Source organism: Vipera berus (genome assembly GCF_964194415.1).
Source record: "Vipera berus genome assembly, chromosome: 1".
Lineage (NCBI taxonomy): Eukaryota > Metazoa > Chordata > Lepidosauria > Squamata > Viperidae > Vipera > Vipera berus.
The window spans coordinates 1,269,191-1,282,963 of NC_138202.1; the positions used below are offsets into that span (position 1 = coordinate 1,269,191).

General features: G+C 52.2%; 1 protein-coding gene across 1 annotated transcript in view; it reads left to right on the forward strand.

Annotated features, from left to right (window-relative positions):
• Nucleotides 1-13,773, forward strand: part of FBN3 (fibrillin 3) — a gene marked incomplete at both ends in the record, with an annotated part of 201,276 nt that overhangs the window by 8,829 nt on the left and 178,674 nt on the right. Inside the window, 2 exons of the mRNA XM_081314809.1 lie at nt 6,794-6,921; nt 8,148-8,397. Coding sequence (XP_081170935.1) covers nt 6,794-6,921; nt 8,148-8,397 — 378 coding nt within the window. The remainder of the gene's footprint in view (nt 1-6,793; nt 6,922-8,147; nt 8,398-13,773) is intronic.

Here is a 13,773-nt window from a genome sequence, read left to right on the forward strand (position 1 = left end):
ACTTTGTAATAATGCCGCTTGGGGGGGGGGCGAAAGCCCTAATAAGCAGGCATATACATAGAATGAAGGCTATTGCTAAGCACATTGATTTGTGCTTAGAGTGTAAGCCGCCCTGAGTCTTCGGAGAAGGGGGGGATATAAATGGGAATTTTAAAAAAAAGAGCAATGGCGGATCAGTTCTAAGGATCAGCTCTGTGTTTTACAGGGAAGGTGAGCCACAAGGCCCATCATCCTCTGTACAATAGATTTTTCCATCTTCTGGAAAAAGAGAGGACTTCCTAGCAATTATCAGGCCTTCCTAGGTTGGTGGCAGAGCAAGCCAGCTTTGGCCTTTCACAGGACGCTCTTCCACTGCCGAAGAGCTTTGTGATGCTCGAAGGGTCACATCGCAAGGCACAAATCAACGGTGAAAAAAATAAGGTTCTACATTTAGGCAAGAAAACCCAAATAGTATAGGTGGTGCCCTGCTCAATAGAAGTAACTGTGAGAGGGATCTCGGAGTCCTAGTGGACAATCACTTCAATATGAGCCAGCTGTGTGCTGCAGCTGCCAAAAAAGCCAACACAGTGCTAGGCTGCATGAACAGAGGAATAGAATCAAGATCACGTGAAGTACTAATACCATTTTACAAGGCCTTGGTAAGGCCACACTTGGAATCCGGCATCCAGTTTTAGTCACCATGATGTAAAAAAGATGTTGAGACTCTAGAAAGGGTACAGAGAAGAGCAACAAAGATGATTGGGGGACTGGAGGCTAAAACGTATAGGGAACGGTTGCTGGAATTGGGTATGTCTAGTTTAACGAAGAGAAGGACGAGGCAGGGGCAGGATAGCAGCGTTCCAGTATCTCAGGGGCTGCCCCAAAGAAGAGGGAGTCAAGCTATTCTCCAAAGCACCTGAAAGCAGGACAAGAAGCAACGGATGGAAACTAGTCAAGGAGAGAAGCAACCTGGAATTAAAGGAGAAATTTAATTTCCTGACAGAAGAATTAACCAATGGAACAACCTGCCTCCAGAAGTTGTGAATGCTCCAAGACTGGAAGTTTTTAAGAAGAGACTGGACAGCCATGTGTCTGAAATGGTAGAGGGCAGTGATGGCAAACCTTTTAAAGACCGAGGGCCCAAACTGCAAAACAAAACCCACTTATGTATCATTGTGTGCCGGGTGGGCGTGGCCCATTGGGTGGACGTGGCTGCGGTGGTAACGGCAGACTGGGTGGGACTAAAAAGTTCAATCAATCAATTCCAACTTTGCGAAATCTTTTTTTTCCCCACGAGAAGTTGAAAATGATTTATTGATTTATTTTTTTGCGCACAGCGGCGGAGGCCTAAAGCGAAAAGGTTTTATAAAACCCAGCTGAAGGCCTGGGACTGGGGCGATGGCGCATGTGCCCACAGAGAGGGCTCTGCGTGCCACCAGTGGCACTTGTGCCATAGGTTTGCCACCACGGGTATAGGGTTTCCTGCCTGAGCAGGGGGATGGACTAGAAGACCTCCAAGGTCCCTTCCAGATTCTATTCTATTCTGTAATTCTATTCTATTCTATTCTATTCTATTCTATTCTATTCTATTCTATTCTATTCTATTCTATTCTATTCTATTCTATTCTATTCTATTCTATTCTATTCTATTCTATTCTATTCTATTCTGTTTTTTTAGAGACATTCCCCCCAACCCTTTTTGCAAAGAGGGCCGTGGGGGGGGGCAGGCCTTCTTCTCTCCTTCCTGCACCTTTGAAGTCTCTTTCTGCCAGTCCTGCCACAGCCCCCCCCAAAAAACCCCCTCTCCCTTCTTCTCAGCCTGGGATGCCTTTTGAAGTCCAGGCCGTGTTATTAATTTCCATCTCGCCTTCCCCCACCCACCCACCCACCAGGCTTTACTCCTGAAGTCAGAGGGCTGCGGTGGGGTGAGGGCGGGCGGGGGGGGGGGGGGCATGGCAGCAGATGGCTTGGATGGAGACCTTGGGAGACCAGCAGGGCCGGGAGGAAGGAAGGGGAACAGACCCAGCCCCCCTCTCTGATTCTCTCCCACCCGCCCCCCCTCCCTCCTTAAAAACTTTTGGCTGAAGAATGCAGCAGCTCCTTTTCCTCCCCCCCAGCGCCCCTTCCCCAGCTGCAAGACCCTCCCCCTGCCCCAGCGGACGAGCGAGTACCTTTCCCCTCGCTTAACTACTTTTCTCCCGCCCGGCTCGGCGCTTCCCAACAAAAGGAGAGACCCCCGACTCAGCTCGGGACTTCGCCGCCCAAGGTAGCCTCCTGCGGAGACCCTCCCCAGCCCCGGGGCTTTGGGCGGTGGGGGGGGGGCGCGGGGCGGTTTTTTTTCTTGGCTCGGAGGGGGGGCTTGCAACTCTCGCCACCTTCCCTTCCGCGCCCCCCCCCCCACCAACTTTCTTTGTTCAGTTCTGGCACGCGCGGAGAAGGGGGGGGATTCCTCTCCGCCGCGATCCCTCCGCGGGATCCCGCTCCCCCGCTCTGTCCGGGGAGGGGGGGGAAGGAAGGGGTCCCGGGATCCCCTCCAAGCTCCCCCACCACCACTCCCTCCCCGATTTCAGACTTCCAGGGGGCTGCCCGCCCTGAGGCAGGGGCTTCTGCCTACCCCCTCCCCCCGCCGCCGCCCTGGGCTCTTCTCCTTCGGAGGCTGCCTGTTCCCCGCCGCGACCCCCGCCCCAATTGCTTTCCCCGAAGAAGGAAGGGGCCGCTGCGGTCCCCGCTCGGCGGGCGCGGGAAGGCGGGCGGGCGGCGGAAACCGAGACGGGGCGCCCGGTCGTCGTCGGGAGGCTTCGCAGGGCTGGGGAGGGGGCGGACTGGGGAGGGGGCTTCCCGTCCTTGATAGCCCTCCTTTGCCTCGACGGCCGGGGCTCCGCTCGCCTTGCCCGGCCCGGGGAAGCCTGGCCGCCAGTCCGGCCGGGCAGCCCACGCCGCTTTGTTCTCGGGGAGGGGGTCGCTTTCGTTCCCCCCCCCGTTATTCTGCGCCCTCCCCCCCCAGCATGGCTCCGGAGCTGCTCCCGGTCGGCGGGAGGATCGGCCGGTTGTAACTTCGGGGCCAAGGGCGGGTTTTCCGGGGGTCGTGAGAAAGGGAGAGGGTCGGGAGGACCCTTCTCCACCCCCTCCCCTCGCCAGAAGCCGGGGTGGGGGTCCCGGGGGGCTTTCCTCCGCTCCCATCTGCAGCCACCTCGGGGATGCTCCGGGCGAGGGGGAGGGGGGGAGACCGGGCAGTGTCAGGAGTTGCCAGCCTGTCGGGGACGGAGGGTGCGAAGGTCGAGAAAAGCTGGTGGGGGGGACGCAAAGCGACTGCAGGTGTGAACTGGGCTTCTCTGCATCGGCCCTGTTGGTGGGCCAGGACTGGCAAATGCGGGTCGCCGGAAAAGAGGGGCGGGGGCGGAGAAGAGCGCAATACGTCTATGTGTGTGCCTCTGTGTGTGTGTGTGTGTGTGTGTGTGTGTGTGTGTGTGTGAGAGAGAGAGAGAGAGAGAGAGAGAGAGAGAGAGAGAAAAGAAGGAGGGAGGGAGGGAAGGAGGGAGGGAGGGATGAAAGAAAGAAAGAAAGAAAGAAAGAAAGAAAGAAAGAAAGAAAGAAAGAAAGAAAGAAAGAAAAAGAAAGAAAGAAAGAGAGAGAGAGAGAGAGAGAGAGAGAGAGAAAAGAAGGAGGGAGGGAGGGAAGGAGGGAGGGAGGGATGAAAGAAAGAAAGAAAGAAAAAGAAAGAAAGAAAGAAAGAAAGAAAGAAAGAAAGAAAGCGAGGGAGGGAGGGAGGGAGGGAGGGATGAAAGAAAGAAAGAAAGAAAGAAAGAAAGAAAGAAAGAAAGAAAGAGAGAAAGAGAGAGAGGGAGGGAGGGAGGGAGGGAGAAGAGGTAAGTAAAGGGAGGAGAAGGAAGTAGGGAGGGAGGAAAGAAGGAACTCCTGGGCTAAACTCTACTTTCTGCCCTCTGGGGGACACCAGGCTGAGGGGGGGGCAGCTGCCTCTGAACTGATCTGACTGGCCACATTGGAACCGCCATCCCTCCGTCCCGTAACTCAGCCCTAACTCTCCCCCCCCCCCCGCTGTTGTTCCTTCCGCCTTCAGCACCCCCCCCCCACAGAGCCCCGGCTCCTGCCGCAGGGGGGGGGGAGTTTCCAGCGCTCACGGCTCAGGCGCTCCTTGGGGGGACAGCCGAGAGCCTCTTGCCAGCCCTGGCACCAGGCAGGGAACTCTGCTTGTGCTCAGAGGCCGTCCCACGCTGGGGACTTCGCCCCTGCGGGAAGCTCTCCCCTCCAAAAAGACAGCCTAGAGGACGGGCCGTGTCCCCTCTTCCCAAAGTGGACCTGGTTGAAAACTTCAAGGAGCTCCTCCTTCCTTCCTTCCTTCCTTCCTTCCTTCCTTCCTTCCTTCCTTCCTTCCTTCCTTCCTCCTCCTTTCTCCTCCCTTCTTCCTTCTCTTCCTTCCTCCCTCCTTTGCTCTTACTCCCTTCCTTTCCCTTCCCTTCCCTCCCTCCCTACTTCCTCCTTTTTCCTCCCTCCTACTTCCTTCTCTTCCTTCTTCCTCCCTCCCTCCCTCCCCACTTCCTCCCTTCTCCTCCCTCCTACTTCCTTCTCTTCCTTCCTTCTTCCTTTGCCCCTCCTTCCCTCCCCTCCCTCCTCCCCTCCCTCCTTTGCTCCTACTCCCTTCCTTTCCCTTCCCTTCCCTTCCCTCCCTCCCTACTTCCTCCCTCCCTCCCTCCCTCCTTCCTTCTTCCTTTGTCCTCCCTTCCCTCCTCTACTTTCATCTCCTCCTCCCTTCCTTGCTTTAAAATTTAAAAATCCCCTTGCAGAATTTTCTCCAGGAGAAACTCAAATAAACACAAGAAGGGAAGCTCGGCTGGGCCCCGACTTCGGCCCATCCAAGCAGGGACCGGATTCAAAACAGGGCAACTAGAGCGGAGCTGCTATTCCTCAGGGCTGCAAATTCCAACGGCAGGCAAACATTTAAAATAAGAATTGGGGTTTTTTTCACGAGTGGAAGGTCTTAGTTTAGGGATGCGGGTCGAGTGGGGGGATCTGTATCTTTAAACAGAAACAAAGATTCTGTTGCCTTGGTGGAGCAGTGGGCTGATGCCTCCTTAAGTAACACCAGCTGCCTGCAATTAGTGCAGGTTCGAGTCCCACCAGGCTCAAGGTTGACTCAGCCTTCCATCCTTCCCAAGTAGATAAAATGAGGACCCAGATTGTTGGGGGCAATTAAGCTGACTTTGTAAAAATGCCGCTTGGGGTGTGTGAAAGCCCCAATAAGCAGGCAGATACATAGAATGAAGGCTACTGCTAAGCACATTGATTTGTGCTTCTTAGATTGTAAGCCGCCCTGAGTCTTCGGAGAAGGGCGGGATATAAATGGGATTTAAAAAAAAAAAGATTCCAGTCCTCATGAGTGTGGAACAAAACTTAGAAAGGCATAGCCAGTTCAGGGGCTGCAATCAGACCTACTTTGCTATTTTTAAACCAGGCAGAGAAGCACCCAGGTGACCTTGCCCGATTCTGACCAACCTAATCAGAGGTGGACCCAATTTAAACCTTGCCCGGAAGACCACTGGGAGATCCAGCATTCAGAATAACAGAGTTGGGAGGGACCTCGGAGGCCATCTAGTCCAACCCCCCTGTTCAAGCAGGAGACCCTGTCCCATTCCAGACTAGGCGCTGTCCACTCTCTTCTTCAAAGCCTCCATGGATGGAGCATCCACAGCTTTTGAAGGCAAGCCATTGAAAAGCACCTTCTCGGAGGAAGTGCTGCTGTTGAGGGGGGAGCATGCGAGCCCCTTCTTCTTCTGAGCCCCCCCCTTCTACAGCCTTTCTCCCCTCAGTCCTAGGGGGGGAGACAGTCTGGGCAGCAACTCTCCTGTGGCTGCTGGGTGGGCTTCGGAAAATGGGCTTCCGAGAGAAAATGGCAAGGAATTCACAAGCAAGCGAGGCAGAAAAACGGAAGCCCCTTTGGACAAAGTCCAAAGTCCGCCTCCCCTGCCACATTTGCTGCCTTTCGGAGCTTCCCCCCCCCCCGGGGCTAGAGTGGTGTTGGAGGGCTCAGAACATCTTGCTGGGCAAAGTTTGGTGGTTGAGGTGGCTGCACCAGCAATTGCTGGAGTTGGGCACGTCTGGTTTGGTGAAGAGAAGGATGGGGGGGGGGGGACAGGATGGCAAGCTTACAGTGTCTCAGGGGCTACCCCAAAGAAGAGGCAGTCAAGCTATTCTCCAAAGCGCCCGAAGGCAGGACAAGAAGCAACGGATGGAAACTCACCAAGGAGAGAAGCAGCCTAGAACTAAGGAGAAACTTCCTGACAGTTAGAACAATTAACCAGTGGAACAACCTGCCTCCAGAAGTTGTGAATGCTCCAACACTGGAAGTTTTTAAGAGGAGGCTGGACAGACCCTGACATGGTACAAGGTCTCATGCCTGAGCAGGGGGTTGGACTAGATGATCTCGGAGGTCCCTTCCAACTCTGTTATTCTCCTCCTCCTATGTAAGAAGAGATTGGACAATCATTTGTCTGAAACAGTCTACGGTCTGCTGCGCAAGCAGAGGGTTGGACTAGTAGACCTCTGAGGTCCCTTACTGTTATTCTCCTCCTCCTCCTCCTCCTCCTCCTCCTCCTCCTCCTCCTCCTCCTCCTCCTCCTCCTCCTTTTTAAAAGGAGATTGGACAACCATTTGTCTGAAATGGCACAGGGTCTGCTGCCCGAGCAGGGGGTTGGACTAGAAGACCTCCGGGGTCCCTTCCCACTCTGTTATTCTGCGTGGCACTTTTGCACCTCCCGGTTCACATTCCTCATTGTCATCAGGGCTTTTAACTTCCCAGCATCCGGTTAAAGAAAGATCAAGGCGAGCCGGTGGTGGCCGAGGGCGGGAATGTGTGTTTCCAGTTGTCCAAATTGGGAAAAGGACAGCCAAGCATTCCTGGAGCGGATAACGGGCAGGCCTGGGAAAGTGATAAGGAGCAGCCGGGGAGGAGGCTGAGTCTCAGGAGAGATTGTCGGAAAAGAAGGGGGGGGAGGGAGCAAGAGAGGAAGGAGGGGGGTCTCCTTGGGAAACACCATGCCTGGCTGCCCCCTTGATCAAGAGGGATAAAAGGACACAGACAGGACTGCACCTAAGCCCCTTCCTACAAGAACCATCTTTCTCAAGAGGGGTGGACTTCAACTCCCAGAATTCCTGCTGGCTGGGGAATTCTGGGAGTTGAAGTCCACCCCTTTTATAGTGGCCCAGGTGGAGAAACACTGCACTGGAACACAAGCTCCCCCCTCGGACTGTGTTTAGGCAACCCCCTGAAGAGGAAACGAGGGTACCCCGAATCCAGGCCCTTAGTGCTGTGTGAACGAAGCCTAAGGGCAAGGTTAGGGGTTTCCGGGCCCATTAGTGTCCCTTCCAACTCCCTCCTTCGGTTACGTTGGCCGTTGGCACTTCCTAGGCCCAGGAAGGCCAGGAAAGGTCAGGAGCGGCGCAGTGCGACTTTGCGGTGCCCTCGGGGCGTAACGCCGCAGCCCTGGGGAGATATCAGGGGCTCTGCTGTGGAAAGATCAGAATAACAGAGCTGGGAGGGACCTCGGAGGTCTTCTAGTCCAGCCCCCTGCTCCAGCAGGAAACCCCTGTGCCATTTCAGACCGAGGGCCATCCAATCTCTTCTCTTTACTTTTGCACAAGAACACATAGAGATGAGAGCCAGGCAGCTGTGAGGAAAAGAAGAAATAGTCGTTCCTAAAAAGCAAAACAGTTTGCATTTATAGCGGGCAGGTGGCGAAGAAATGGGGCACAGCGGCAGATTTTTGTGTCTAGCTGCTGATTCTAGGGTGACACTTGAGGGCTGTGTGTGTGTGTGTGTGTGTGTGTGTTTATGTGCGTTTTTGTATGTAGGTATGTTGATTCTTGTGAACATGCCATTCCTCCAGGAGACCTCATGTCATGTTTGCAGACCTTATCCTTTGATATGCGGATTGGGTCTGGGTAACTTATTTTGGGGGCTTGAGGAGGTTTGAGCGAAGGATTTCCCCCTGTTGGCTATTTTGACTTGATTAATTTAGTTTCAGCTTGACTGTCAATTATGTCGTGGAGCTACCGATTCTCAGCCCGTTGTGGATTCTGTTAATATTTTCAGGGAGGATAGAAACGGTAAAAAAAAAAGAGCGAAATACATTTCGATGTAAAACTTCTCACAGGGCTCTTGGATTCCCCCGTGCCCGCTGGACCTCCCTGCCCGCTGGACCCCCTCCGACGCCCAGATCTCATCATGAGGGCAGCGCTCTGGCTCATCCACTTCGCCCTGGGCATCTGGGCATCGCTCGCTCTCCGCCAAGAGGTCTCCGCCAGTGAGCAGGGTGAGGAGGTCCAGGCCAGCCGATTCTCCGACTCGGAAAAGAAGCCCGCACCCAGCCGGGTGCGACGGAGGGGCCACGAGTCGTTGCGCGGGTAAGTCCGGGGGCTCTTCTTCCTCGGATTGGGGGGGAGGTGGGGGCTCCATTACTGGGGGTCTGTGGAGGTCCTCCGTCCTTCAGGACTTGGTTGCCCCACCGGATGGTGGGGAAGGGAAGGATTTATACTCCTTGCAGATGGCTGGTTATCTTCCTCCTTTTAGAGGGTCGTTGAGGACACAGACAAACCTCCAGGTGGCCGAAATTACTCTCTGAAAGGAGTATAAATCCTTCCCTTCCCCCAACATTCCATCAGAGCTGAGGAAGCTTCTTGGGTGAGAAGCGAAACGTCTTCAGAGGAAAAAAACTAGGAAGTCCAGTTGCCTCTTGAAAAAAGCATCTTTTGGTCCATTGCTGGAGGGTTTCCAGACAAGATTCAGCTGGTTTTCCTGCAATTGCAGCGGGCTGGACTAGATGATCCTTAGTTCCCTTCCCTGATGACACGGTTCTAGGACTGTGTGAAGGCAGCTAGGCCGGTGTGGGAAGGTCACAGGCCCCAACCCTGTGATGGGTTGAGATTCACCATGATTGAGGGGGCAGTTTAATCCCCAGACCCCCAACCTTCTTGGGGAAGGGAGAAATTAAAGGAAAGAAAGATAGGAAGGAAGGAAGGAAGGAAGGAAGGAAGGAAGGAAGGAAGGAAGGAAGGAAGGAAGGAGAGAGGGATGGAGGGAAGAAGGAAGGAAGGAGAGAGAGAAGGATGGAGGGAAGAAGGAAGGGAAAGAAAAAGAAAGAAAGGAAGGAAGGGAGAAAGAAAGGAAGAAAGAGGGAAAGAGACAGAGAAAGGAAAAAGAAAGAGAGAGAGAGAGAGAAAGAAAAGAAAGAAAGAAAAGAAAGAAAAAGAAAAAGAAAGAAAGAAAGACCAACTTATGGAAGAGCGAATGCATCATCCATGGAATATTTGTAGTTCAGGGTCATTGGCGCTGAAAAAAAGGACTTTTTTCACACTTAACAACAGTTGCGACACCCCCATGGTCACGTGATCCAAATTCAGCTGGCAACCGGCATTTATTTATAACAGTTACAGCCTCCCAGAGTCACATGATCGACAAGCCAAGTCAAAGGGAGAAAGCCAGACTCGCCACCCCACGATTCACTTAACGACTGCAGTGATTCTCTTAAGGACCCGGGGGGGGGGTGGTAAGTCACAAAATTGGGTGTGACTCACTCAGCTAATCGCCCCGCTTAGCAGCAGAAATTCTGGTCCCCAAATCGTCAAGGACTGTCTTCCCTTTATTCCGAGCCATAAGGACTAGAGCCTTGATTGTTTTTTTTAAAGGGAGACCCACAAAACCCTTGCTTGTTTCTCTGCATGCGGAACATCCAGCTGTATATTCTCGAAAACTTTCCGATCCCTCCCCCCTGATCAGGATCAGCCAATCGAGTTGGTCCAAGCCGTGACTCTGACAGCTTTGGGAGTCTCTTTGTGTGCCCCCTGCCCAACGGGGGAACGAGGGGAGGGGAGGATAGTTCACCACTAACTGGTGTGAAAAAAGGTCCACACTGCAGGGCAGGAGTTAAGCCAACTCACGAAAGGCTGACGTGGAAGGCTTGAACCCAGGGCTGGGGAGGGAGGGAGGGAGAGGTGCCCCCCCCTGGAGAGCAAGGAAGGTCTCCTCACGGCTGCCATAGCCAGGCCAGGTGCCCACCTTGCAAACAAGGAGGAACCTTTTGGCCACGGCCTTAAGAAGGCCATTTAAGCTGAGTCCTAGTGTGGGGCCTTTTCCAGGCTGGAGTGGGGGTGAGGGGGTGGGTCTGCATGCTCCTTTCATCTCCCCCCCCTTTCTCCTCCCACCCCTCTGATCTCAGTGGGAAGTTTTGCTACAGTGACGGAGGGGAGCTGAAGGGGGAAATGCCAAGGAGGGGCCGAGCAGGTTTGGCTCGGATGAGTCCCCTCAAAGCTATGGGGCAAAGAGAGCGCCTCCCTGGAGGAGAAAAAAAACACCCCACCCGGCCCACAGATGTTGCCCCCATGTGGTCTCCACATGGGTCCAGCTCCAGCTGGGCACCCTTACAGAGGAAGCTAAACTCCACAGGCAAAGAGTGAACAGGGCTGTCTCCAAGGGATGATGAAAGAAGTCAAGAGAGCAGGCAATGGGGCGATGGGACAACCACTCATCTCCTTCTGCCCCAGTTGCACCATTGGGTTGGGTTGGGTTGAGTTGGATTGCATTGGGTTGGGTTGAGTTGGATTGCATTGGGTTGGGTTGAGTTGGATTGCATTGGGTTGGGTTGGGTTGAGTTGGACTGCATTGGGTTGGATTGAGTTGGATTGTATTCTGTTGGGTTGAGTTGGGTTGCATTGGGTTGGGTTGGGTTGGATTGCATTGGGTTGATTTGAGTTGTGCTGTGTTGGGTTGGATTGGATTACCATAGATTTCATTGGATTGGTTTGGGCTGGGTTGAGTTGGGTTGGGTTGGATGGACTGGGTTGGGTTGAGTTGGATTGTGTTAGATTGTGTTGGATTGTGTTGGTTTAGACTGGGTTGGTTTGGCTTGGTTTAGCTTGCATTGGGTTTAGTTGGATCATGTTGTGTTGTGTTGGAATGGATTGTTTTGTGTCATGTTGTGTTAGGTGGATTTGATTTGGATTGGTTCAGCTGGATTAAATTGAATTGGATTGGACTGGACATGTTTCTCTGTCATGCATTGTACCATGGACCTCTGAGTAGCCTTCAAATTAAGACATTTAACTTGGTGAGAAATCACATAAAACAATAAAATATGAAAGCTCTACTGAAAATTAGTTGAGAGAAGCCACGTCACTGTGTCATCAGGAGGCACTACCTGTTTCCAGCAGGCCCTTAACCTCCAATAAAGTTTAACATTCCCCCCCCAAGTGGTAAATTTTGTGCTAAGTTGAAGGGTCCCCATCTGCATCCCATTTACTTGGGAGTCTTCACCCCTGACTCAAGGTTGACAGTAGAGCAGCGTCTGTCGATCTGGGCCACTTTCAGATGGGTGGACCAATTCCCAGAATTCCCAGAACACAGAATAACAGAGTTGGAAGGGATCTCAGAGGTCTTCTAGTCCAGCCTCTCGCTGGAGAAGGAGACCCTATATACCATCGAAGGCAAATGGTTGTCCAGTCTCTTCTTGAAAGTCTCCACTGATGGAGCACCCACAACTTCTGAAGGCAAGCCACTCCATTGGTTGATTGCTTTCGCTGTCAGGAAATTTCCCTTTAGTTCTAGGTTGCTTCTGGGTTAGTTCCCATCTGTTGCTTCTTGTCTAGCCTTGTAGTGTTTTGGAACGTAGTTTGACCCCACTCATCCTTGTAGGTCGACTCAGCCTTCCATCCTTCCGAGGTAGGTAAAATGAGGACCCAGATTGTTGGCGGCAATAAGCTCACTTTGTAAAAATGCCGCTGGGGGGGGGGGCGAAAGCCCTAATAAGCAGGCATATACATAGAATGAAGGCTATTGCTAAGCACATTTGATTTGTGCTTCTTAGATTGTAAGCCGCCCTGAGTCTTCGGAGAAGGGCGGGATATAAATGGGATTACAAAAAAAATATTGGAAGACTGCTATCATGTCCCCCCTAGTCCTTCTTTCCATTAGACCAGACATACACCATTTCCTGTATGTTTTAGTATGTTTTAGTCTCCAGAAGGGACGCGGTGGCTCAGTGGGTTAGGACGGAGATGAGCACCATCCCCTAGAGTTGGAAACGACTAGCACGCATGTGCGGGGGAACCTTTACCTTTACCTTAGTCTCCAGCACCCTAATCATTTTTGTTGTTCCTGGCTGACTGGAGAACCCTGGACATTGAAGTCCATCCATCTGAAATGAGCAAGTTTGGAAAGTGCTGCTCAAAATAATTTCGGAGACGGAGACATGGCGTTTCCTTGACAGCGGCACAAATGTTGGGGTTTTGTTTTCGTTTTTTTGCCGTTGATTTCTTCAAGAATGGTTTTATTTTTCATCTTCCAAGCCTACTCCATAGCCTGAGGAACATCCTGGTTGCTCCAGCTAGACTAAATAAACTCATCCCTGCAAAAGTTTCCAAGGCCAGACAGGATTAGCCAATGCTTTACGGAGGCCTCCCTCAAATTTTACATTTAAGCTCCTCATTACGCTTGCAAAAGCTACAATTCCCTACCACGATTAAGTATATATATCCCAGTGGAATGAATTATTAATGCCATGTGAATTATTCAACCTGCCGGTTTATTGCCTTTTAATTATATTGTTATTTAATGAATTTTTAAGTCATAACTATAAGTATTTGTTCCTCTGCTCCATGGAGGGGTGGGGGTGGGGGGAAACGGCTTTCTTTTGTTCTTCTGTCGGTGTCACTTTATTTTCACCCATAAGCCCCATTCTGTCACGGTGTTAATGTTCAACGAAAGGGAAAAAACACACAATTTCTCACTTTTTTTTTTAAAAAGGCCCATTTTTGCAAAGTGTGAAATAGCTTCCCGCTTATTTATTTTATTTATTTATTTTATTACATTTATATACCGCCCTTTCCCTGAGGACTCAGGGCGGTTTACAGGGAATTAAAAACCAAAAATACAAAAGTTAAAACCAGTTTAAAAAAGATTAAATTTAACCCTGTGCAACTAAAACCCCAATTAAAATAAATTAATCCTCAGCCTGGGCCAGAGAGCTCGAAGAGCCAGGTCTTCAGGCCCCGGCGGAATGAACGGAGGTCGGGGGAAGTCCTCAGCTCCACCGGCAGCTGGTTCCAGAGGGCAGGCGCCCCCACTGAGAAGGCCCTATCCCTGGGCGTTACCCGCCGGCAATCTCTTACCGGTGGGACCCTGAGCAGACCCTCCCTGTGGGAGCGCACTGGACGAAGGGCACTTGATGCTGGCAGCAGGTGTTCCCTCAAGTACCCCGGACCCAAGCCATGTAGGGCTTTATAGGTAATGACCAGCACCTTGAATTTCACCCGGAGGGCAACCGGAAGCCAATGCAGCTCGCGGAGTAGAGGTGTTACATGGGAGTATCGGGAGACCCCCATTACAACTCGCGCGGCCGCATTCTGCACCAGTTGAAGCCTCCGAGTGGTCCTCAAGGGCAGCCCCATGTAGAGAGCTTAGCCGGCAGGAGATTTAAAAAAAGAAAAAAAGAAAAAGAAGTGGTGGTGGGGGGGAGATAAACGAAGAACCGGAACAAAAGCAAACATTTTCCAACTTGCTAAGTTTTCATTTTTGCTGCTGCTGCGGTGAAAAGGAGGGGAAAGGTTCAAGAGCTGAATATTGTCACCTGACACTCCGTACTTGCTCAGAGGCATCAGGTTTGATTCTGGCTTGAGCAAGGTTGAGTCCTGTAGTTGCAGACCTGTTATTTTTCCTTGCGATTTCTTGAGCTCCAGACGACTTTGCAAGAGTTTCTCACATCTGCAAGCACGTATGTTTCCCCCCCC